This window comes from Gobio gobio (genome assembly GCF_949357685.1).
Source record: "Gobio gobio genome assembly, chromosome: 2".
In the NCBI taxonomy this organism is placed as follows: Eukaryota; Metazoa; Chordata; class Actinopteri; order Cypriniformes; family Gobionidae; genus Gobio; species Gobio gobio.
Window position 1 is genome coordinate 68,796,873 of NC_137098.1, and position 26,286 is coordinate 68,823,158.

Here is a 26,286-nt window from a genome sequence, read left to right on the forward strand (position 1 = left end):
GGAACTAAACTCTATGGAACAAAGACCCTCCAGGAATAGAGATGCCCACTCACCCCTGTATACACTGTAAAAAATTGCCAGGAATTTACAGGATTAAAGAGTATTATTTTACAAGAGTATTATTTTAAATTACTGTAGTCAGAAATGTACAATGAAATTAATGCATACTGAGTCATTTGTGTAAGTACCACCCGTCAACAGAATCCAACGGCGTGTGCGAAGGTATAGGACAGTTTGCAGGACATTGGGCAGGAAATACAAGGCTTTAAAGCTTTTTATACCTTTGTAACAGTTAAAGTGGCAACTTTGGCCCTTAAAAGTTTGCATGCTAGAATCATGTGCCACATTTGCTCACCTAATGATGAGCAGTTCTGAGTTTTCATTTAGGAATGATAGGCTTTTGGTTAGATTTAGACACGCCTATTTTCTAAATGACCCAGCTTTAGCTATCCAAAGGCCAAAGTTCAACACTTTTCTGATAATTATTGACCTAGAGTGTCCAAAGAATTGTAGGGGTTTTATCAAGGTTAATTTCCAATATTTAATGAATGATTCGATTGACAGCAGCAATCTTTGAGGCAAAGTTGCTCAGAATGAGGAGATCGACCATGCAGTATGGATGTTATGGGCTTGTGCAAAAAATCACACGGTATACAATACGCACATGAAAAACGCAATGGCAAATTATCCACAGCATCTGGTAGAGCATTATCTTTGCTTGTACGCAAGTGTCTCCTGTTCCTTCTGTATGTCTGACCAGAATCCGTCACAATGTTGTAGGAATGTGTCTCCGGCCTTTGTTCTGTCACCACTGCCAGCTTCCAACCCTGTGCTGTATCCAGCCTGCCAACTGATCCCGGCTGAATCGTAGACAGAGGTTTGGCATGTTGGTTGTATTAATGCTAATTACAAATTGCAAACATCTGTGTCTTGTTTCAGTATTTAGCATGGAGAGACTGGTTAAAAGCCACCAGGAAACGAGCAGAGGGAGGGAGAGACCAGCTGAGGACTCGTGTCTGAGAAATATATGCTCTGGAGAGCTGACTGCTGATATTTGTGTTTGACTGTTTTGAGTTATAAGAGAAGCGCGCTGTGCGCCCGTCTTTGTTTTGTGAAAGTGATTAGAATACCACGAGCCTCAAGAAACCTGACCCTGTCCTCTTCCTTCCTTGTATTTGATCTTTGTTACACTGGTACCAAAACCCAGGAATTAATCAGGAAGCCGCCGCCAACATGCAAACTCCAGTTCGCCATTTGCGGATGTCATCGCATCCCTCACAGTCCTCCACCAAGAGCAACATCAAGCATTGTTGGACATCAGCATCGCTTCCAAGACATTGTTCAGATTCAGCAGGAGGACCGTGAGAGGTCCCGGAGCTGGATGGACCGGGAGGTTCGAGCCAACTTGCCACTGAACAAGATGGGTCTGCTGGATGATCTGGAGGCATTTCTTGACGTGTTTGAGAAGTCTGCGGAGGCAGGTGGGTGGCAGTGTGAACAGTGGCCGATGCGACTGATACTGCTATTATCCGGGGAGGTGCAAGTGGCGGCTCAACAACTGCCTGTCCAGAACCTCCTTGTCAAAGACACTGGCACTGGTGGGGCACTGGTGCAGATGGGAGAGGCTGAACCGGAACCTCCGGGACTGGTACCAGGGGAACAGAGCACTATAGAGAGGCTGATCCTCTCACAGTGCGATGATTTTCCCCTGGAACAGTCTCAGGATGAGTCTTTAAAGATCGCTTTTGAACAGGTCCGATCTAATGACGGTTGACCTCTCCAACCAGCTCGACCGCTTTCCTACCCATATTTTGCTATAATAAAAGACTTGTATCTATGGTTGTATCGAGTGACACAAAACGCTCAGGTCAAATAGATACAACCCAATTATTAATACCCAAAAGCCATCGGGAAATCCTATTCCAAGTGGCTCATAGTAATCCAATGGCTGGACATTTAGGAAAAGTAACGACACAAGATTGTCTAATGGCTCTATTTTTTTTTGGGTCGGGCATTCACGAGAACGGGCGCAGGGGGTGCGTGTGTTGTCGTGAATGTCAGTTGGTAAACCCACCGGTCACCCCGAAAGTGTTGTTGCGCCCTCTCCCATTAATGCAGGTCCCCTTCGAAAGAATTGAAAGTGAAAAAAAAAAAGTGAAAGTGAAGTGACGTGTGGCCAAGTATGGTGACCCATACTTGGAATTTGTGCTCTGCATTTAACCCATCCAAGTGCACACACACAGTAGTGAACACACTCACCGTGAACACACACCAGGAGCAGTGGGCAGCCATATTGCTGCGACGCCCGGGGAGCAGTTGGGGGTTCGGTGCCTTGCTCAAGGGTCTCACCTCAGTTGTGATATTGAGGGTGGAGGAGGGCGCTGGTTATTCACTCCCCTCACCGACAATTCCTGACGGACATGAGACTCGAACCCGCAACCTTCCGGTTACAATTCCGACTCTCTAACCATTAGGCATGTATTCAGGATTCAGATGTTGTTGACATGATGAGATTACATGAACGAATGAAGCAACACACTACTGTGAGTATTTTTGAAGTCCAAACTTTATTTTATGAGCTTTCATATATACTTTCTATTAGGCATCATGTCAATCAGCAATAATAATAAAATAAATAAATAAATTGCATCACTTTTCCTTAGGTTTTCTCAGCTGTGATGTAACATAATAACTTCCAAACATGATCAAAACATATTTTTTCAAAATTTGAAAGGTTTTTCTATAAAATGAGGCCATGCACTTGTACAGTATTTATCTTCTTTTTTATTTATGTTTTTTTTTAAATTGTTATAAGCCATTACTTTTAAAGGGGTCATGAACTGGCTTTTATTTTGAGGTCTACTTATGACGTTCGCATGGTTTTTACATTCAAAAACATCATAATGAATAAGTAATAGGCTATTTTCTGCCATGGTTTTGAGCCTCTCCCAAGACACGCTCGGTGCCGCACTGAAGACTTGGAAGTAAATGCCCACGGCTAGGATTGGATAAGATTTGCATATTTAATGAGCTTCGGCTCCCTGGTGAGTACGAGTGAGGCATTGTTTTGAAAGCGGCAACCAGAATGATTCGTCCCTCAGGGCTCGCAAAATGTCTTTATCAAACAAACACAATGATTTATCTCTCGTCCACCCACGATTAATATGAATGTTATTTTACATTACTTGGCCCGCCCGATCGGTGGATATAAGTGCGAACCGTGCATCACACACACATGCGCTCCAAGTATGTTGCAGACAGGAAAAACTTCCGCAATTGTATTTTTCCTTCAAATATCAAGTCAAGAAAGTGAGCAACGCACATGTTGGGCTTTGCGAGCCCTGTGACAGTGGTAAGTTATGTTTAGTAACATTGTATTTGATCTGTAACAATGCAATACTATCACATATAAAAAATGTAAAAAATACTCACAGTAGTGTGTTGCTTCATTCGTTCATGTAATCTCATCCTGTCTGCAAATCCAGTCTCTTGTTTACAAACGAATCCGGTGAAATGAACATACGTGCAACGTCTTCCCCACGTGAGCTGGATATTCATTAAAAAATTAAGTTCAACCACACATTTCCAATATTAGAATCCGAAGGAAGCTTATGCTGCGACTGTGTTCTTCCACAACCAGGCACAGCACAATATCTTGCTATCGTCAGCATGTTTATTGCTCGGTAGTGCGATCCGTTTAGCTCCACGAGTCGGTGGGCGGGGCTACAGAAGCAGGCGTACATATTTATCTGTTGAGGCGGTGTTTCTGCATTCTATGACGTCAATGGTCGACATATTCTGAGATCGAGCATTTGCTGGGCCTGGTGTCAATAAAAGCTTTTCTTTGACTAACAAGGAAGTTTTCAGCTCTGAAACTTAAAGGATATTCTTATATTACCATGACCTTTTATATATCAAAAGCTCAAGGGAAAGTTGATTTCTCAATTCATCACCCCTTTAAGTATGCCACTTAGACATGGAATCGTTAAAAAATTCCATCAGGGTGTAAGTGGTTAAACAATGAATACGACAAAATGAAATATTATGAAATATGACTAGAACAAGAACACTCACTGTTTCTCCTGTTTCATGTCAGAGATTTTAATATTTTCCATCCTGAACGTCTACATGTGACATAAACAAATGAGTGACGAGGATGTGTTTACATGCAAATGTGTTCATGCTTTAAAAACAAACAGTAAACAGCAGAAGTATGAAATTAAACAAATTAAGAATTTTCAGAAAGAGACAAAGTCTAAAAAAAATAAATGTAATGTTTTAATGCCCACATTCCAGCCAATCACAATCAAGTATTCAGAGGAAATAGAGACACGTTTATTCTGAAGCAGAAGATGATGTTATTATTTCAGTGGATAATGAGAGTCCAACAACCTTTACTAATATTATAAATGAACTTCAGAGGAATAAAAGCACTTTAATGTCTTTATCTCGTCTCCTCCTCAACACCAGGAGTCTCAGCTCTCAGAAGAGGAAAGAAAAAACAAGGACAAAAAAATCCATCTTTTCCCCAAAAAGCCAAAAAGGAAAAAAGTGGCCCCAAAAAGAGAAACACAAACATATATTATATTGATGTAACACGAGTTGTACAGTACAGCAATAACATTAGAGCAACTGTTTAGTTATTAAAGTTAAAATGTAAATTATGAATGTTCAAATGTAAAGAATTGTTGGATTAAGGTCCATATTCATATTGACTGATACTGACTCACGTCAGGATGCAAATGAAGGGAAAGAGTTGGACAAAAACACAAATATAGAGGAAGTAAAATATGATATAGGGGTTTTCAGAGAAATAAACAAATGATGTGATGCCCTGAGGGATGAGAGCAGATATAATAATCACGTAGTTTAAAGCTGCAGACAGAAACATCAGACTCAGGACAGAAACACACGACCTCTAAAGTAAGAACAACTCACATGTTCATTCTTCAGACACAATTAGACTTTGAGATGTTAATATTGTCTGAATGATTGTGTGTTTCATTCATGCTGCTGTTAAGAAACTGAAACTGTCATATTTTACTCCAAAATGAATCTGTGAATGTTTGATGTCTGAGTTTTTCAATGTGTTTCTTCCTCAGAAATGGACCGGACTCTATATTTCGTTCTTCTTCTCATTGGTGAGTGTGTTTGTTGTTTTATTTATGCTTTATAGTTTCATCAGGTTTGACCCTGTTATGAAAAGCATTAACTCAAACCCTCTCTTTCACAGCTCTCTGCTCCGTATCTGAATGTGTTCAGCGTCAGTATCACTTTATAAGCGAGTTGAAGAACTGGACTGAAGCTCAGAGATACTGCAGAGAGAATTACACAGATCTGGCCACCGTTGACAACATGAACGACATGAACGAGCTGAAGAAGAGTGTGAATGATGGAGGTGTTCGGTATGTCTGGATTGGGCTGCAGAAGACGGGTGTTGATAAATGGCAGTGGTCTTCAGGTGATCCTGTGCTCTATCAGAACTGGAGATCTGGACAACCAAATAACGGAGATGAGAGCTGTGCTGTGATGAAAAATGGACAATGGGAGGATTTTCCCTGTGTTTCTGCTCACCATTTCATCTGCAACAACAGTGAGTGCAGCTGTTTAAAATTACAATGACCATTCATTTAAAATAGATGCACCATATGCCATTTTTTATGCAATATTGTGAATATTGAAGAGACTGTGTACAAAATAACAAAAGAAGAAGAAGAATAAAAAAACACACACAGAGGGAAAGAGATTGATACTGATATAGGCTGTGTTTTCCAAAAGCATCATGAGCTAAGTTGATCAGAGAGAACATTGGTGTCAATGGTCTTCACAATCAACTTGGGTTCATGATGCTTTTGAATTGATAATATTCATATTAAATATAGCAGCAGTGACTAGAGTGGATACAGCTTGATATTTTCAGCGGATAAAGCTTGATATCTTCAGGCATATCTCCCAGGAGTCTTTAGTTTTATTATATTTATAAAAGACAGATACACTGTACCGATTCTTTCAGGAAACAGCCAAACCCATCTACGAGCTTCATTCGGGTTACGGGAATGGCATTTTGTGTTTAGACCATGAAATCAACAGTCACTAAAGAAGTGTGTTTCTGGTTGTGAGGGAAAGATAACCTGTTTAGCATGGGTTATTTGAAAATAGCATTAGACCCCCCCTTTAACACTAGAACCACTGCTGTTTTTTTACTAAAATTTTGTTTTTTTTACAATCCCCTGTTGTTAAAAATTGTTTAGATAAAACCAGATTAAAAACGGGGCATTTATACCTAGAAGTGCCAGCAGGTCAAATGTACCCGTGTGTAATTCCTTTATTTCTGCGCTGTTTTTGAGCAACGTGAAGGCTTACTGTAAACAGTCACACAACACACGGTCAAATGAAGATGTTTTAGCCTACTCATAAAAGTTCAAACTTTGGATTAATTAATTAATTAATGAATTAATTATAAAATAATATTTACATTTACATTTATTCATTTAGCAGACACTTCTACACGACGTCCGTCATGAAGAGGTGAAACATCACAAAAAGTGCTTGAAAAACTAAGTTTCGGACATTGCTTAGAGTAGCATAAGCTAGAATAGGGAGGGAAAAGAGGAAAATGTAGGTTTTTTTTTTTTTAAAGATGAGGTTAAGTGCTCACGGAAGAGGCTTTTGAATGTGAACGGGAACGGAGAATGAAAATATTCTGGAGTGATTTAATGTTAAACATGCTTACCCACAGCAATTTCATTTTCTGTTGAATTAAGGTGCACAGTCATGGACAAATTTACAAATGTCAGTATTAGATAACTACTAGAGGGCACTAAAACAACATTTGATTTAGTTTAACCTCTAATTACATGCAATTCAACACCATAACTATCATTAGAATTAATTTTCGTTTTAACTTAACATCAGTGGTGCTCTGAAAAAAAGATACAAAAAAAAGATTGTTCAAATTTCTTTATTAAACTGAGCTAAAGCAACACAACTGCTATACATTTTTTCCAAACTTTAATTTGTGTTCAAGCCACTTAAATATAAGTCAAATTGAAGTTTACTTAATCCGTTTGTGTTGAGATTACATTAATGATTTTTACTGCATTAACTAAAACTGGGTGGGGCTTGATAGTTCCCAGCATGCTTTGCATATGGCTAAATCAAGAGAGAGAGTAAATGTTGTTATTTTATATGTAAAAGTGGTACTATATGTGTTTTTGAGCAAGATGAGAAATGGGGAGACTTGATTGTGTTTAATAGTGTTTAATAGTGTTTAATATGCAATGTGTTGGAATTATTAGAATAATTTAAATTACAGTGGGTTACCATTGTGAAGAAGAGTGGAGCATTTACTTAGGCTGTGGACTAAAACAACTAATGTTATAATAACTTTGTTAAAGGTAGTGATGGGCAGATCGAGGGTTTGTGAAGCACTGAAATATGCAGTTGAATCAAATGTGCCATATTGTTTCAAAGCTTTGAATCAATCTGACATCCGTCTCTACAGCGATACCTAGTGGTCACTTACATGTGTTGATAGGTTGAAAAGGTTGAAATAACCTTGACAATGACCCATGAAAAAAAATTATAAATAAAAAACAGCTGTCTGACAACTATATGATCTAGGTTTTGTAACCTGTAGCCTCTACATTGTGAAGAACTATAGGTTTTTTTCTTTGGTCAAGAAAAATAAACAGTAATAAAGGGTTCATGAATTGAGAAATCAACTTTCTCTTGAGCTTTTGATATATAAAGATAATGGTAATATAAGCATATCATCTAAGTTTCAGAGCTGAAACTTCCTTGTTAGTCAAAGAAAAGGTGGATGAGAGATGAATCATTGTGTTTGTTTGATAAAGATATTTTGCGAGCCCTGGCTGTGGGCTGGGCGATTCATTCCAGTTGCCGTTTGCCACACGCTGTCACTGACAGGAGGAGCAGAAGCTCATTAAATATGCAAATCTTATCCAATCCTAGTCGTGGGCATTTACTCCCAAGTCTTCAGTGTGGAACGCCCATCAAAACCAAGCGTGTCTTCAGAAAGCCTCAAAACCAAGGCAGAAAGTAGCCTGTTACTTATTCATCATGAGGTTTTTGAATGTAAAAACCACATAAACGCCATAAGTTGACCTCAGACAAAAGTATACATTTTATTTAAAAGCCAGTTCATGACCCCTTCAATAAAAATAAATAAAGCCACAATGTGTCACATTTGTTACATAACATTTTTTATCAAAAATTTTATTTGCTCTGCTGCTTGAAAGACTTCTTTTTTTCTCACAAGGGACATTTGTTGCTGGCATAAACAAATATTTTTTAGCAAGTATATATATAAATGAGGGAAAATTACTTCTATCACAAAATCTCTCTCCTCTCACAAAACCCCACGAGGTGAAGACAGATTAACTTCACTTTTAAACTGTGAGGAATTAGGTTCATACAGATGTGTGACTGTGTGGTTTGTTTCCGCCCCTTTCAATCAAACGCAGTTTCGGCAGCGCCACCTGATGAAACACTCGAAGCTTCATTTAGCCATAGTCACGTGACATGGGTGTTTCGAATCACAGTTCAGAGCAGTGTTTCAAATCATCTGAGCTTCGGGATCTCAGCAAAGCGTCGAAACGTCAGTTTCGAGTCAGCCATCCCTAGTTGAAGAAGCTTTTAATGCTTAGCCTTTAAGATGCTAATGTGTGCTGTTACTAGCTAGAAGTTTGTGAACTAGCTAGTGCAGTATTATAATTCAGTTGGGTAACATTAAAATATATGAATTTGAAGTGGATGAATGAATGTATGAAATTGTATGCCTGAATCATGTCAGGGAGCCAAATAAAATTCACTTTGAGACTACTTAATTACACTTTTTCTCGATTGCTAAGACACATTTCTTGAAAGCTGCTCTCCTTTTCTCTAAACTGTGAACACAAAACCTCAGACTCTTCTTGCAAAACCAAACTTTCACCTCAAAACAGTTCAATCTGTGCTCAAAACTGAACTATGTTGTCAAATCGTGCCCCGAGTCAATCAAAATTAAAAACACTACTGAACAGTCACTAAACACTACCTGGAAAAATAGAAAACACAATGCTCAGGACATGAAGCTGGAGAACTTGTGTACAGTAAGCCCATGTAAAAATAAAGTACATAAATATACATGGAATACTAGGCCTACAAACAGTTAGACCCACCCTCCATTACAATACTACAGTATATTGGTACAGTGATGTACTGAAACACATATTTACAGTGTACAGTATATAGTATGTCATACAGTAATTGCTGTCAACATTTACATACTGTACTATAATGTATAAAAAAGGTAATTAGCTGTTCTCTTCTCTAAATCTTGGGATTATGGTGGACACAGTGAATCTACTGATGTTTGGTTGTACCCTTTGTCCAGCCTCCCTCATGCTCATACCATGGACAAGAACATGCCCAGATAGCAGACCAACACTGAATCATCGTTTAATCAATGTTAATGCATCAACTAAAATATAATTGAATCAATGTTGAAATCTAACATTGAATAGTCGTCAGGTTTGCACCCTGAAATAATGTTATTTCAATGATGAAAAATAGTTGAAGATGGGCTTAAAATCAATATTTTTTCAACTACAATTAAATCACTTATTTAACACTGAATCAACATTGAATCAATGTTAATGCATTAATCAAATTATCATTGAAACGATGTTGATATTGAACATTGATTTGTTGTCAGGTTTGCACCCTGAAATAATGTTATTTCAACGATGAAAAATAGATCAAGATGGGCTTAAAATCTATATTTTTTCAACTTAAATTAAATCACTTATTTAACACTGAATCAACATAGAAACACTATAAAATCAATCTTGCTTTATGTACAGCAGGATTCTATGCCAGTTAATTTTCATGTTAGGCTGCAATTAATATGATTTTGTATCAAAAAGTCACTCAAAGTAAACAACATCCTTCAGTTTACATGACTTAAAACAATTACATCAGAATGTATAACACAAGTGAAAAACATGACAACCTGCATCTGCAAAATGGAAGTAAATACAAATGGAAACTCGCCAATAAAGACAGAAATGGGACAGTAGTACTGAAAGAAAAAAGGTAGAAGAAAGAATGAAATACTCTAAACTCAGGGGTTTCCACCACGAGCAGTGCCCCCAAGCCTTTTAGGGGCGCAACGGAGCCATTTTTGCACCGTCCCAGCAAAGATAAACTCTGATGCTTCCTTTTTATCAGCATTCTCTTGTAATGCACCTAAAACAACAAGATGATAGTAAAAATGTGAATAATGTGACTATGTGAAATGTGGAAATGTGACTAATTATACATTACAAATGTACTACAAAATGAAGTTAAAATGGAAATGTGATCAAAATCTTTACATTCCAGTTAAAACACGCTGAATTTAAATTCAAGACTATTTAAAGGGGTGGTAAACCACGATTTCACTATTCTAACTTTAGCTAGCGTGTAATAATGCTGCTTGAGCATAAACAACAACTGCAAAGTTACAACGTTCAAAGTTTAAAGCAAAGGGAGATATTTGCTTTTAAAGAAATCAGTTTCTAAGAACTACAGCAAACGGCCAGTAGGCGACTACCAGAGGTGGGTAGTAACGAATTACATTTACTTCGTTACATTTACTTGAGTAAATTTTTTGGGTAACTTGTACTTTTAGAGTAGATTTAAAGATGGGTACTTTTACTCTTACTCAAGTAAATTTCTTGTGAAAAAACTGTACTTTTACTTAGTTACATTCGGTGGCGTTCCTCCGTTACTGTCAAATGGTAATAATTATATTATATATATTAAAATAAGTGAATATGACTTTCGCAAGTCTCGCGAAACTTTGGAGAGGCTGCTTCGCGAGAGGTTGCTACGCATCACCCGCTTATAATTAGCGCGCGTTTCGTCGGAAAATGATAGCCGAAGCAGAGGAAGATGTGTGTGAGCTACGGGAGGCAGATTGCCCGTGGCCTCAAGTTCAGTCTATGTTTTCACTCTAAGATGTCAAAAAGAATAGTTTCATAATGCGATGCATGTTGTGTGCACCAAAACGAACTGACATCTCTCAGCATACAATAATTCCACCCTGAAAAGAGCGGTAAGTGTCACAATGATGCCTATATTTGAACACTATTAACGGTCATTTTGGTAACTATGGGAAATTTCCCCTTATTATAATACTATTAGACACACTGTCCGAGTGTTTTCCTCATATGCGCTCTTGTGCAAGCAATGAATCGTTTGAATCCTCCAAACAACACGTCCACGAACAAACGTTCACATCTTCACATTTACATATCCTTTTCTTCACAAAACGAAACAAATTGAATAGCTTAATGTCTTGCATTTATACACAAATCCGGACAGACACCTGTCTGAAGTGTAGAAAATACACACAGATAAAAACGGTATTGTATTTTATTCCTACCTAAAGAATAGCATAAGAACAAAGTATGTTTTAAGAAGAGCTCTAGTTAGCCCTGCACACCATTAATTTACACTGTTTAACCATTAATCACACACACACACACACACACACACACACACACACACACACACACACACACACACACACACACACACACACACACACACACACACACACACATATATTATATATATATATCTATATATATCTATATATATATATATATATATATATATATATATATATATATATATATATATATATATGTATATATATATATGTATATATATATGTGTGTGTATATATATATATATATGTATATATATATATGTGTGTATATATGTATATATGTATGTATTATGTATGTGTGTGTGTTTTTATATATATATATATTTATATATATATATATATATATATATATATATATATGGTTCATTAGCTTACATTAGTTAACATTAACTAATAATGAACTGCACTTATTTATCTTTATGTTAATTTAAACATTTACTAATGCATTATTAAAATATTGTTAACATTAGTCAATGCACTGTGAACTAACATGAATAAACCATGAACAGCTGGATTTTTATGAACTAACGTTGACAAAGATTAACTAATGCTGAACAGAGGTGTTGTTCATGGTTAGTTCATGTTAACTAATACATTAACTAATGTTAACTAATACAACCTTATTGTAAAGTGTTACAGAGAGGTGTGTGAAAGCTCTCCGAGTAGCCTGAAATTCAGGGTTTTCGCTTATCAATCAGATCGAAAGTAACTAGTAACTAACTACTTGAGTAGTTTTCTCATCGAATACTTTTTTACTCTTACTCAAGTAAATATTACGATTGTTACTTTTACTTTTACTTGAGTAAATATTTCAGTAAGTACTTGTACTTTTACTTGAGTACAGATTTTGGCTACTCTACCCACCTCTGGCGACTACACACATTCCTCCAGGGTTGGTGACATCACCAGGCTCAATATTTACATAAACCCCTCCTCCGAGAATATTAAATAAGGGGGGGGTGAGGCCATTTTGTATCGCGGCGCTGTTGTGGTATAGTTAGGCTGGAGTGTTGTTGCCGCGATGCCGAGGAAACGCTGTTATATTCATCCGGATTGCAGGTCTGGGGTACTTGCTCTGTTCAGCCTTCCTTGGGACTGGGGTGCATTGCAGAGCGTTTAACATACAACATGTTGCACGTGTGTATGAGACAGCAGGGAACAGGCGCGTGCGGGGCTCCCGCAGCACATCTCACGGAGGAAAACATCCACCGTCTTCGCGATTTCAATGCCGGATTTGAACAACGTCAGCTGCGTGAAAAAAACACTGCCAGTGCGTGGATGCACGACGCGCGCGCTGCACATTTCACGGAGGACAACTTCCACAAACTTTGCGAGTTCAATACAGGATATGCACAACGGCTTGTCCTGAAAGCTGGATTTACAAACAGAAGCTGTTTACGGGCCACAACCTGTAAGTCTGATTTATATTTCATCGATGTGTTTTCCTGTAATAGGTTGTAGCAAGGAAGTAAACAGATGACAATGCTGTTCTGCAAACCAGTCTGTTAAAGGCTCATTCATACTTAACGTTATCCGACGAACACCTAACGTTACAAACACTAACGTTAAAATCTCAACAGCGAACTTGGCATTAGTGTAAATGATTCTTTGATTAGAGCTTTTAAGTATTGTTTATCTACAGGCATGCTAAACATGGTTCTGTGTGTGATTTGGCTAACTAGTTAAAGCCAGTACTTAGTGTTCGTTTTGGGTTAGTTCTTGCGACAGATATTTGGCTATAATCGTTCTAAAAATACAAAAGTTAAAGTGCCATTCAGTAGCGATCACTATAGATCCGCAGTCTTTACTCTTGAGGACTGAACAGGTTCTGCTCGATCATCTTCACTCAAATGTTCTGGGTCTGATTCGGGCTCATATGGTTTTATTGACGCCATTGTTTCTAATACTGACCAAAGCACAGCCTCCGGTAAAGGTAAGGGGCGTGACGTTTCCGACATACGTGCACTAGGCGGTTAGCGAATCACAACACACTGGGCCAGCTAACCAATCAGAGCCCATCGCGTATTTTTGAGGGACTGGCTTCATACAACCCGGAAAGCATCAGAGCAGTGTAGAATAAAGGTCAAATATATGAAAAATAAGGCAATTTTTTTTAAAACGAAGCATGAACACATGTTACAGTGCACCCCACAAACACAGTCAAGCCTTCAAAAGAATGTGTTTTACCACCCCTTTAATGAATTTTAGTATAAACTTTTCCCTTTAAAGCACCTGCAGACACACAGGAGGAATGAATGGAAAAGCAAGGTGAAAATATCTTCAAATATCTATCTTATTTTATCTAATATTAATACTGTATTTAATAGTAAATAAACAAATAAAGTGTGAAAGTGAAACAAGTAAATTAATAATCAAATAGCCAAATTAATAAAAGAGGAGCTGGATAGGCCACACTATGGTTTGGAAGAGATTATCCATTTTACAACCCGAACTGGAGATGCAGCAGTTTGCTAAATTTCTGCAGTTTGATATAGCTGCCTACAGAACTTAAAGATCTCACTCTTCTTTCGTTTTCTTTCTTGCTGCATTAAAGATTAAATTGGAATTCTGTAATTGTGGCCGGCCCTCGTGAGCTAATCACACAGGCACAGCTGAAGCAGGGCTACGAATTGATTGTGCTATTTCCCCTCACCGCCAAAAGGGCGATCAGTTCTAGCTCTGCTTCAGCTGTCCGATACCCGCACGAGGGGCGACCAGAAGAACTGACATGCCAGAAATTCATCCGACCGTCCGATCGCCTCTCGTTTCTCCCTGTACACTGGACGAATATGGGATGATTTTACTAATAAAATTATTAATAAATGCATGCACAATTATCCACAAACAAATTCCTTTCAACTTGTGTGTGCTGAATACAGAATTACATGAATGTGCAGCATTTTGTACAAATAGAGACATAATTGTGAATGCGATTTTGTATTAGTGTTGGTCAGAATCTGTGCGTGCAACGATTAAGATGTGCATTTGTGGATCCAGTGCCGCGCATGCATTCATTGACTCGTTTGTGAGTCGATCCTATTGTCTCAATCCAAATGAATCAAATAGGATTGACTCACAAACGAGTCAATGAATGCATGCGCGGCACTGGATCCACAAATGCACATCTTAATCGTTGCACGCACAGATTAATCATTTTGATACTAAAATCCTCTCATAGACAAACACCTCACAACAAACGACCCATGACAAAACTGAAAATCAGCCCGACCCAAAGAAGAGTTGCACGAGTCAGAATTCAACTCGAAATCGGACGAAAATCGCACTGGTATACCCAGCTTAAGAAATAAAGTTTAATAAAAATATGATAGGGTTTGGTGAAAAACAAACTGAAATGCAATGTATTGAATATCCTGGCCGTTGGTTGTGCACGGAGGGCATTCACGTGACTTTATTAACGTCGCAGTTCACTCTGACTCGCCCAGGAGAAGCTCACAAGTTGAAAACACAAAATGAAAATTGAGATGAATTGTATTAATCTTTGTGTACTTACCTCTAAAAAAACACTGCTGCTGTCCTGTCACTCTGTCTCTTCCACGCTTGAAGTCTGTTAAACTGCGCTTTGATCTGAAGGTGCTTTACCGCCACCTACTGGATTGGATTGTGGCACATTTGATCGGTAGGGGAAATATTAAAAATTCTTTATTAACCCTGTATTCTTTAGATAAATAATTAAATGTATGTAAATTATACATGATTTTTTAAATAATAATAATAGCCTACATTAGGCTATATTAATTTAAAACAGTCTATGATTTATATAACTGGATGACCACAAGAACTAAGGACTCTGTGACAGTCATTATATATCTCTGCATGTGCTAGCTAGCAGATAACACTAGAGGATTGGAGATGTTTTCCATGATGGAGGAGATTTTAAAACAAAAATTAAAACATTAATATTAACAATATGCTTACTTGTAATAATCAACTGGTTCGTCCCATTGAGTTCAATTTATGGTAGTAGTTCTTTGTTAATCCACACACTCGTTGGTGGAGATTCATCCTTTGAGAATAATGAATGTGCTTACATTTCACAGAAATGTACCCAATTGATTTGGATTTGCTTTAACATGTTGAATGATGGGACAGATAGATTGATAGTAAGCCTCACCAGTGGAGAATTAAGTTGACCAAAAATCAACATTGATTCAATGTTTGTCTTTTCAACACTGAAAAGCATGGAATTGTCAACATTGATCCAATATTATTTAGCATTGAATTTTCAACATTGGTCCACTATTTTTTTAGCATTGAATTTTCAACATTGATCCAATATTACTTAGCATTGACATTTCAACCTCAACCAAATTGATGATTCTGATGGAATTTCAACATTGACTCAATGTCACAATGCTATCTGGGTGGTCAATCACTGGAGCTCTGATTTCATCAGATATTACTGTTCTTTGTCTTCGCTGACCACCTCAACCTCCTCTCACACAAACTCTTCCTCTCAGATTTCTATCCATTGTAGGCCTCACAAACCAGTGCTCTCTGAACTGGCTTACTGTATATGTTCCCTCACATCATTAGCCACAAGTGTGAGCAATTTTGAGTTGTTGTGTTCAAGTGGTGACATCTGTGCTTTAATTGTGTTTGACTTTTGTCACCTGTGCTCACCATTATGCAGCACGGGTGCATCACAATGAAAATGTGTTGGCAAGTTGTGTCTAAACAGGTGAAAAGTGCTTATGGTTTTGCCAAAAGAGTGATTGATTCAATCAGTGGGTTCAGGCAACTGAGCATTTGGTTCAGACAATAGGGTTTAGTGTTTTAGCAATTGAGAAAAAACTGTAAATCACTTAAAATAACTTAATTCCATGATTTTGAAGTAACATGAACAAATGATGTTTGTTTAACTTAATTGTTTCATGTGGGACCGATGTACACAATTAAATCCAACAGTGTGAGTCGAGGCCATACGCACGTATATGTAGTATACCTAATTTTTGCCCAGAAATGTTTTCATATTAAGACTTCTAAGGATCAAAATGTGCATATTAATTAATTAAAGGGGTGGTAAACCACGATTTCACTATTCTAACTTTAGCTAGCGTGTAATGTTGCTGCTTGAGGATAAACAACATCTGCAAAGTTACAACGTTCAAAGTTTAAAGCAAAGGGAGATATTTGCTTTTAAAGAAATCAGTTTCTAAGAACTACAGCAAACGGCCAGTAGGCGACTACACACATTCCTCCACGGTTGGTGACATCACCAGGCTCAATATTTACATAAACCCCTCCTCCGAGAATATTAAATAGGGGGGGTGAGGCCATTTTGTATTGCGGCGCTGTTGTGGTATAGTTAGGCTGGAGTGTTGTTGCCGCGATGCCGAGGAAACGCTGTTATATACATCCGGATTGCAGGTCTGGGGTACTTGCTTTGTTCAGCCTTCATAGGGACAGGGGTGCGTTGCAGAGCGTTTAACATACAACATGTTATTTGCACGTGTGTATGAGACAGAAGGGAACAGGCACGTGCTTCCCGCAGCACATCTCACGGAGGGAAACTCACAATGTTCGCGAGTTCAACACCGGATTTGCACAACGTCAGCTGCGTGAGTCCGTGAGACAAACGCGGCCTGTGTGTGAATGCACGACGCGCGCGGGGCTCCCTCCCGCAGCACATTTCACGGAGGAAAACTTTCACAATGTTCGCGAGTTCAATACAGGATATGCACAACGGCTTGACCTGAAAGCTGGATTTATAAACAGAAGCTGTTTACGGGCCACAACCTGTAAGTCTGATTTATTTTTCATCGATGTGTTTTCCTGTAATAGGTTGTAGCAAGGAAGTAAACAGATGACAACGCTGTTCTGCAAACCAGTCTGTTAAATGCTTATTCATACTTAACGTTATCCGACGAACACCTAACGTTACAAACACTAACGTTAAAATCTCAACAGCGAACTTGGCATTAGTGTAAATGATTCTTTGATTAGAGCTTTTATGTATTATTTATCTACAGGCATGCTAAACATGGTTCTGTGTGTGATTTGGCTACAATAGTAAAGCCAGTGTTTAGTGTTTTGGGTTAATAGTTCTTGCGACAGATATTTGGCTATAATCATTCTAAAAATACAAAAGTAACAGTGCCATTCAGTAGCGATCACTATAGATCCGCAGTCTTTACTCTTGAGGACTGAACAGGTTCTGCTCGATCATCTTCACTAAAATGTTCTGGGTCTGATTCGGGCTCAGATTGGTGTGGTTTTATTGACGCCATCGTTTCTAATACTGACCAGAGCACAGTCTACCGGCTACCGGTTAGGTAAGGGGCGTGACGTTTCTGCGGTTAGCGAATCACAACACACTGGGCCAGCTAACCAATCAGAGCCCACTGCGTATTTTTGAGGGACTGGCTTCATAAAACCCGGAAAGCATCAGACCGTTTTACAAGGAGGGACAGAGCAGTGAAGAATAAATGTCAAATATATGAAAAATAATGATTTTTTTTTAAAAACGAAGCATGAACACATGTTACAGTGCACCCCACAAACACAATCAAGCCTTCAAAACAACGTGTTTTACCACCCCTTTAAACTCTATTATTGCTATTATTACTCTAATTTACAACACACAGTTCATAAGAAATACAGTGGTGAGTGAATTCGGCTATTAACAGAGTTGGGGAAGCTACTCTGAAACTGTAGTTTGACAAGCTACTTATAAATTAAAGTAGTTAAACTACAGTCAAGCTACCCTTCTGAAAAAGTAGTTAGATAAACTACAAGTTACTACCAAAATGCAGCTACATCAAAACTACTTTGGATTTTTTTTTTTACAATTAAATTGCATATTTACAAATAACTGAATAATCGTTAATGAAGAATGTTTTAAAGGGTAACTAAACCCCTGCTCAGAGCTTAACTCCACCCACTGGCAATTTTCAAAAAATGCTGGAAAAGTGGGCAGAGCCCGGCGGACACAGAGGGGATGAACCGATGGCGGGGCTGAGCGGAGGGCGAGCACCTGAGACCCGCAGTGACGGATTGATTGACAGCTGTCTGACTCGCGAGTCACAAAGATGGAGAATGACTGGAGTGACGCCAGCTTTGCAACAGAGCGGTCATTTCTCCTACCTTCACCTGAAGTGGAGGAGGGTGGATTGTCTGTAACAGACACAAACCCGGAGCCTTATCAATGCGAGCCGCTGCTCAAACTGCGTTAACTCCCGATGCCGACGATGCTAGTGAAGCAGCCGCGCAAGAGAACTGACCTAATCTATCTGCGTCCACGGCAACCACTTACGTGTCAGGGTTTGAAAGCGCGTCTCATGTATGAAAATTATCTGTACACATGACGGACGGCAATAATATTGCAAGAAAAGCCTGACGTGCATTGGCGTAGGAACCGGGGGGGACGGGGGGGACGTGTCCCCCTCAATATTTGAAAATGTGTCCCACCCAAAAATTAGCCTATACCGCAGGGACAAAAACTGTACTTTTTGAACTTTTATTTTGAAAGCGCGAGTGCGACAAAGATGATATTCGGTTTTGCCAGCAAGTCAAAGCCAGAGTGATATGTCACATTTCATGCTATACAGTATTTGAATAATCACCATTCGCCCACCAGCTTCATATTCTTCACTTTTCACGGACTCGGACTCGGAGCATCTGATAGGCATAGACGTTAACATTACACTAGGAACATGCAAATACGTTACCGGTGCGCACCAGCTTTGAAATGGAATACGACTCGACTTTGTATGAGGTAAATTAGTCTCAGTCAAGCAGTTAAAATTACAGGGTTCCCGCGGGGTCTTAAAATGTCTAAAATTATCATTTTTTTAATTTAAGGCCTTAAAATGTCTTAAAAGCGGCCAGATTTTCATCCGAGGTCTTAAATTTCATTCAGTTAGGTCTTTAAAAAAAAGTTTTTATCCTTTATTCATTTCCAAAAACGCTGGCCGCATAAAGTTATAAACGTCACACAGTAGCAAAAAAGTATCGAATCGTAGACAAAGTGGAGCTCTAGAGTGTTTGCTGCTGCCCTCAGAGCGTTCGTTCGGGGTGTTGTAACGTTAGTTCTTTCTGGGGGTGTTGGTACACGTATGCGGTGATAAAACCACAAATCCCATGATAAAGACAATTACCTGCCCGCAAAATATGTCTACCTTTAATAACGTTGTATTTTTCTGGACAGAATGAGGCAGACATGCATTGTTTTATATTATTCTAAACAGTGATAAAGTCTGCACTCAATCAGGACTGCATACCTTATTATTACGAAAATAGTGAAGGCTTGAAGGACTCAAATACACCATATCTTGATGCAGTCGTGTTTATTGTCTTGTTTATTTCATCAGTCAAAGCGTTTCTATCTTCAGTTTATCCTACATCGCTAGCTTCACATTAGGGTGATTACTTCTCTGAGGCAAATGTGGAGTTTCTGCTCAAGGGCGCCCTCTGGCTTCCAGTTGAATTAAATGTTTGGGTACAAATAAGAAAAGCAATACTTATCTCTAAATAAATCTATATGACAATCCATGTTTTTCTCCAATGTACAGTTTTTTCCCCACAGTGGATGCAAAGGAGGCTCATATTGCATATTAAATACATAGACTTTAAGAAATTGATATCACAGATATAAAGCACAGAATTTCATTTATTTTTTACATTAAATCCTTAGACCTTTCTAATGATTTTTAGTCATATGCTGTCTGCAAATTAACAGTTAACCCAGCAGTTTTCTGTAAAATATAAATGTTATTATTAATATTATTATATTGTTTATTTATTCTTAAATACTCTATTTTAATTTTGTTAAATATTTGCATTTATCGAATATAATGATTATTATTAGTCTCATTAATATATAAAATGTTATATGCATACATTTTTCATTTGTAAAAAAAAAAAAAAAACACATTTTAACCAGAATAATCGCATTTTGGAATAGCCCGTTCAATCTCTATTAGGCTATTAATATGCTGTTTTGTCTATATCTATTCTATTTGAGGGCAAGTTTGTTTTAGTCTATTTTCTGCCAACAGAATAAAAGCCTATTAACAAAGATTGCATCATTTTATAGTTAAATGGCAATGGGATTAAAAATTGCAGTTTTATTGGGTTCCAATGAGGACATTTTTGTCCAAAAGACACTGAGAGGAAGTATTTTGTGTACCTAGTGCAAAATAGATTTTTTTTTAAAGGAATTGGGGGTGAAATAAATTAGCACTTACTGCAAATTTCAACATGCAGAATGTTGTTTTCCCGTTACATTATCACATGAGCAAAACATACATGTTGTACCATGTCACCATATTGTATGTTACTATTATGGTGGGATGGACGTTGATTCATAGTGGCCAAAATGTCCCCCCCAAAGTCAAAGTCGTTCCTACGCCCCTGCTGACGTGTAGTGACAACTGCATTATTTAACCGTATTTTCTTCAATACAATGTTAAAGCAAGTATCAGTGAGTTTCATTCATAATGTTTACTTCATGTAATATGACAGTTCATACTGGAGTGAAGCCGTTTTCATCGTGTGATTGGGGGAAACATTTCTGAGGGCGTGATGAGCTCGTGCCAGGGGCGCGAATAGTGAGCCGTTGGAGGTGCCATCCTACGTCACGATGTACCACAACGTCCAATAGGAAAATTCAACTGCAGTAGCCACCGTTCAACCTTAAGAGGGCAGCACTTAGGCGGTTTTACACCATATTTTATAGAATTAAAACACTTTATACTCAAATGTCAAAACATTTACTCGAATCAATGAACAGCATTAATAAAGCCCCAGTATTACAGATCATTAACTAAAAAAAGTTGGTTTAGGGTTTAGTTACCCTTTAAGTTAAATGTTTGGGGTTTAATACAACACAATGCAATACAATTATGATAAGAGTAAAGTTTTATTTTGTAAACTATCCAAATATACAATACATAGTCTATATCTCAAACTGACTGTCAAACAGAGGTGGACAAAGTACACAACTCCATTACTTGAGTGAAAGTAAAAGTACTACTAGTCAAATATTACTCCGTTACAAGTCAAAGTTGTTAAAAACTATTTTTACTTAAGTAAAAGTACAGAAGTACTTGCTTTTAAAAGTACTTAAGTATCAAAAGTAAATTTCCTTTTTTATGTCGATGCATTATTTTATTATTGTTGCATTGTTGTATAAATGCACGCTATTCCATGGTGGTTTAAGCCAGTTAGTGATGCTCCATACGACCACCTTGAACTAATTTAAATACTTAAAAGTTACAAAGCTTTTTACAAAGCTGCTGTCACTTTAAGGCAGAATGCACAAATCCAACACACTGATACACATCCGATATTCCCCCAACTGTTTACGTTCACTTAAGACATAATCAACTTTGTTTACGTGAATACTTCCCAAAATGAAAATTGATATTGTGTGTGTATTGGTCTGTTTAAGTGCGAAAAACACACAAAAGAAAGCTCTATTCAGTACTCGTGCATCTCAGAGGCACATAAAAACAGACTGAACTGAGCTCCTTCATCATGCTTTTTCAGATTCATCCATATGTCTATGCTTCTCTTTCTCCCAGACATTTACATTTAGCAAAAAAGAAAAAAAAAAACCTTTTAAAGAAGAAAAAAAATCATCCACTGACTTGCAAAGCTGCTACAGAAGCGACTTTTGACTTCGAGGGCCTTGATAGAAATGTAGTGGAGTAAAAAGTACGATATTTGTCTTTCAAATGTAGTAAAGTTAAAGTAAAAGTTTCCCTAAAAAATAATACTTCAGTAAAGTACAGATACTCAAAAAGTGTACTTAAGTACAGTACTCAAGTAAATGTACTTCGTTACTGTCCACCTCTGCTGTCAAAGTGCAAAAATCAAAGTGCTACAAATGTCATGTCACATCAATGCAAGAACCAAATATAAGCGACTTGGCTACACAGGAGTAGACAAAAATACAGGTAAACTCACAGCACGTGCAGCGATGGTGACGGTGTGTGATCAGAGCCGCTCTGAGACGCGAATCAGACGCTGCTTGCGTGAACATAGTGCACTTCATTCTGAAACCCGCTTGTTTTAAAAGTAACTGAGCTACTGACAAGCTACTAAAAAATTTAGTTAAGTTAGTGGCTACTTAAGTTACTTGTAGTTAACTGCTCCCCAACAATATTAATTAATTATATGCATCATGCATTCAGAGCTTTTATAAGCGGCAAGTTCCCTTACAAACTAAAAAGTGGTGTGCGAATCACCGTAATCAAAGTGTGATGAGATTTCCACGAGCAATTCCTCGTGGCCGTTGATAAAACAGCCCATTTGAATCTATTGAGAGTTTACCACTTTAAAAACGCTGTGGAGTCAAAAACATGATCACCAACACATATTAGAAAGCTTTTTTAACTATTTGTGACCCCTTTACTAAAATGTTCATACCTTGTAGAATTGATAATGTATGAACAGAATATATTTTTCACTATATATTGTTGTATACCACTTTTTTAGGAATACACCACTGCTCAACATGTAGGAATAATAGTCGATTAAAATCAATTGAGCATTAAGACTGCAACTACTCATTTGGAAACGACTAGTACAGTCCAAGTAAATGTTTGAACTAGTTAACTGCACATTTAGCTGAAGTCAGGGCCGTGCACAGACCTTTTGAAACTGAAAAAGGGCACCCCCTCTGTTCACCCGCCCCTAAAGGCCTTTGCACACTGAGTCCGTTTGGTTTTCATCTTTTATGGGGACTTTCCATAGGCGTAATGGTTTTTATACCGTACATACCGTATATTCTATCCCCCTACACTGCCCCTGCCCCTAAACCTAACCCTCACAGGAGACATTCTGCAATTTTACATTTTCAAAAAACATCACTTAGTCTGATTTATAAGATGTTTTCCTCATGGGGACCTAAAAATGTCCCCACAAGGATGAGGATTTCGGATATTGCTATCTTTGTGGGGACATTTTGACACGTGATGATTACCAGTCCACACACACATACACACACACACACACACACACACACACACACACACACACGCGCGGTTTACAGGGAGTTGGTATGCTATAATTATAGCTGTGATATTGTAGTATTTTTGATACAATAATATTTGTATATTTAATTGTAGGTATCTGAGGAGCACTGGCGATTCATTCACCAGCATTGCCAGCAGTTTTAGGTTGGGCATCAGCACTGTAGATGGGAAAACGGATGCGAAAAACGCAGAAAATCGAACCTGTTCCGATTTTTTTTTTGACGGACGAAAGTTTCGGGGACAGTGTGCAAGCGTGATTGACATAACGTGAGGTCGAATTTATTTTTTGACGTGCGAAAATTTTGCATGCGAATTTCGGACTCAGTGTGCAAAGGCCTTAACACTTTATTATCAAACACACATGACATGCTTTATTTACATTTTTTGAAGATTTTCACTATTTTTATTGGGGGGGAAAAGTGCCTTTTTGAATTTCTGTGTGATGGGAAAATGAAGTAGAGCAAGTTCGGCAAACCGCGGATTCGAACCGTGATCAATTTGCGTCAAAACTTCAAGCCATGCGCTTTACCCCTGCACTATCACGGATATCACATAGTGTCTTCTGCAATTCTGACTGACCCAACCAGACCTTCTGTGAAAAAGACGGCCTATTTGCACTTAATGTAATGACAACATTACTGTAACCATCTTTTACTACACATGTGAAAACGAGAGAGTATAGAGATTCAAAAATTAGAGAATATGTGCATATATCAACAACGTAAATGAATTAAACATGCGACCATGATATTATTAATTGTATTAGCAATCATAAATCCAAGAACAAATTTCTACGAAATATATTTGACCTAGATGACAAGGATCACTCAGTCACTTTGTGTAAGTTCCAGTAGGAAACAGCGTGGGCGCTCTTGGCGGTCTATGGGCGCACCTTTGCTTATTTATGATTTTTCGGTGGCAAAAACAAATTAAATGTGGTTGTATTACTTATCAATATATTATTAACATTTTACAAAAGTCAAACTCAAATGCACTTACCAAAACTATTGATTTATTGAAGCAGGAACAAAAAACACTACCACCAAAAAAAGGGCACTTCGGAGTGTAAGGGCAAAAAGGGCATGTGCTCTGCACAGGTTGAGCCCTACCTGTGCACGTGCCTGGCTGAAGTGTAGCATCTTCTTCTGTTTGGCATTTCTCTCATTCAGCTTTTTGTGTCTGAATCCATAATTTGATATGGAGAAATAGAAAGCATATTAAAATCATAATGATGTTCACACATTTTACTTCCCATTATATCAGCAAAATCATCATAAATACATTCTGAATATCAGTCTCTGAATGACACGTGTTTCTGATGCTCCACCGCTGCTCTTATTCACATCCAAACCATAAATCAGTGTAAGAATAATGAACAAACTGACTCTGAATCTGTTTCCATGCGTTTTTCTTAAAGTGAACACAGGACTCAATCAGGAGAAGAAGAACTGGAGAGAAGCTCAGAGTTACTGCAGACAGAATCACATTGATCTGGTCAGTGTGAGGAACCAGAATGAGAATCAACAGATTCAGAAGTTCATCAGTGATAGTCTCAAATCTGATGATGTCTGGATCGGCCTGTTCAGAGACTCATGGCAGTGGTCAGATCAGAGTGACTCCTCATTCAGATACTGGAAGTCTGGTGAACCAAGTGGAAATGAAAACTGTGCAGCCATCACCACGAGTGCTCTGAGACAATGGGATGACGTCTCTTGCTACATCCAATCTCCTTTTGTGTGTCATGAAGGTGAGCAGATCCTCTCAAAACACACACACTCCATCCATCAGCTCCAGATATCTTAAAGTTCACGCTACATGTCTGACATGACAGATTCCTCCACAGTGTTTGTTCTGCATGTTGTTTTTGATCAGTCTCTCTCTAGTTTTTGCTTGTGGTTTGTTTTGTGTCCAGATAAACTGATTCTGATCAAAGAGAACCGGACGTGGTCTGAAGCTCTGAGATACTGCAGACAGAATCATGTGGATCTGGTCTCGGTTCATTCAGACGAGATGCAGCGTGAGGTGATGAATGTGGTTAAAGGGGCGTCTACTGCGGAGGTGTGGTTGGGTTTACGTCACTCCCACATTTTGGGCATCTGGTTCTGGGTGAGCGGAGACACCGTGTGCTATGAGAACTGGGCTCCAGGGAACGGCACAGGAAACGAGGACTGTGAGAATACAGTGAGATCTGGAGCAGTTCAGTCTGGAGGAGATCAGCGCTGGATCAGCCTTCCTGAAAACAACACACTCAACTTCATCTGCACAAATTATGAGTGAAAGATATGTTTGTGTTGTTCTTTCTTTTTTTTTTTTGCTTTTTTTTTTACTGCTTTCATCGGATAATGTGCTTTATATATATATATATATATATATATATATATATATATATATATATATATATATATATATATATATATATATATATATATATATATATAATATATTTATAAAAATATATTGGCTATATATATGAATTTAATTAATAGCTAAAGAGAATCATTTAAGTCTTTAATATCAATGTAAAATTTAATTTTTGGGGCATTTAAAATACTAATGTGCACTATATGTTGTAAAGAACCCATGAACATAGGCAGAAGTAACGAATTACAACTACTCACGTTACTGTTAAGTAGATTTTCCAGGAATTTGTACTTTTTGGAGTATATTTTTAAATATGTAATTTTACTTGTGCTCAAGTACAAATTAAGCTAAATAATCGACTTCGTTACTTTTAAAATCACAATTCGTTACTGAGTATGCCTACAATTTGAATCATTATTCAAACCT

General features: G+C 37.9%; 1 protein-coding gene across 1 annotated transcript; it reads left to right on the forward strand.

Moving 5' to 3' along the window:
• Positions 1-608: 608 nt before the first annotated feature.
• LOC307139396 (macrophage mannose receptor 1-like) lies at positions 609-25,776 on the forward strand (the record flags this gene model as incomplete). Its single annotated transcript, XM_079838361.1, has 6 exons — positions 609-613; positions 1,075-1,769; positions 5,103-5,141; positions 5,234-5,593; positions 24,917-25,141; positions 25,412-25,776. The coding sequence occupies 6 exons, from the start codon at positions 609-611 to the stop codon at positions 25,774-25,776; spliced, it is 1,689 nt and encodes a 562-aa protein (XP_079694487.1).
• Positions 25,777-26,286: the final 510 nt, after the last annotated feature.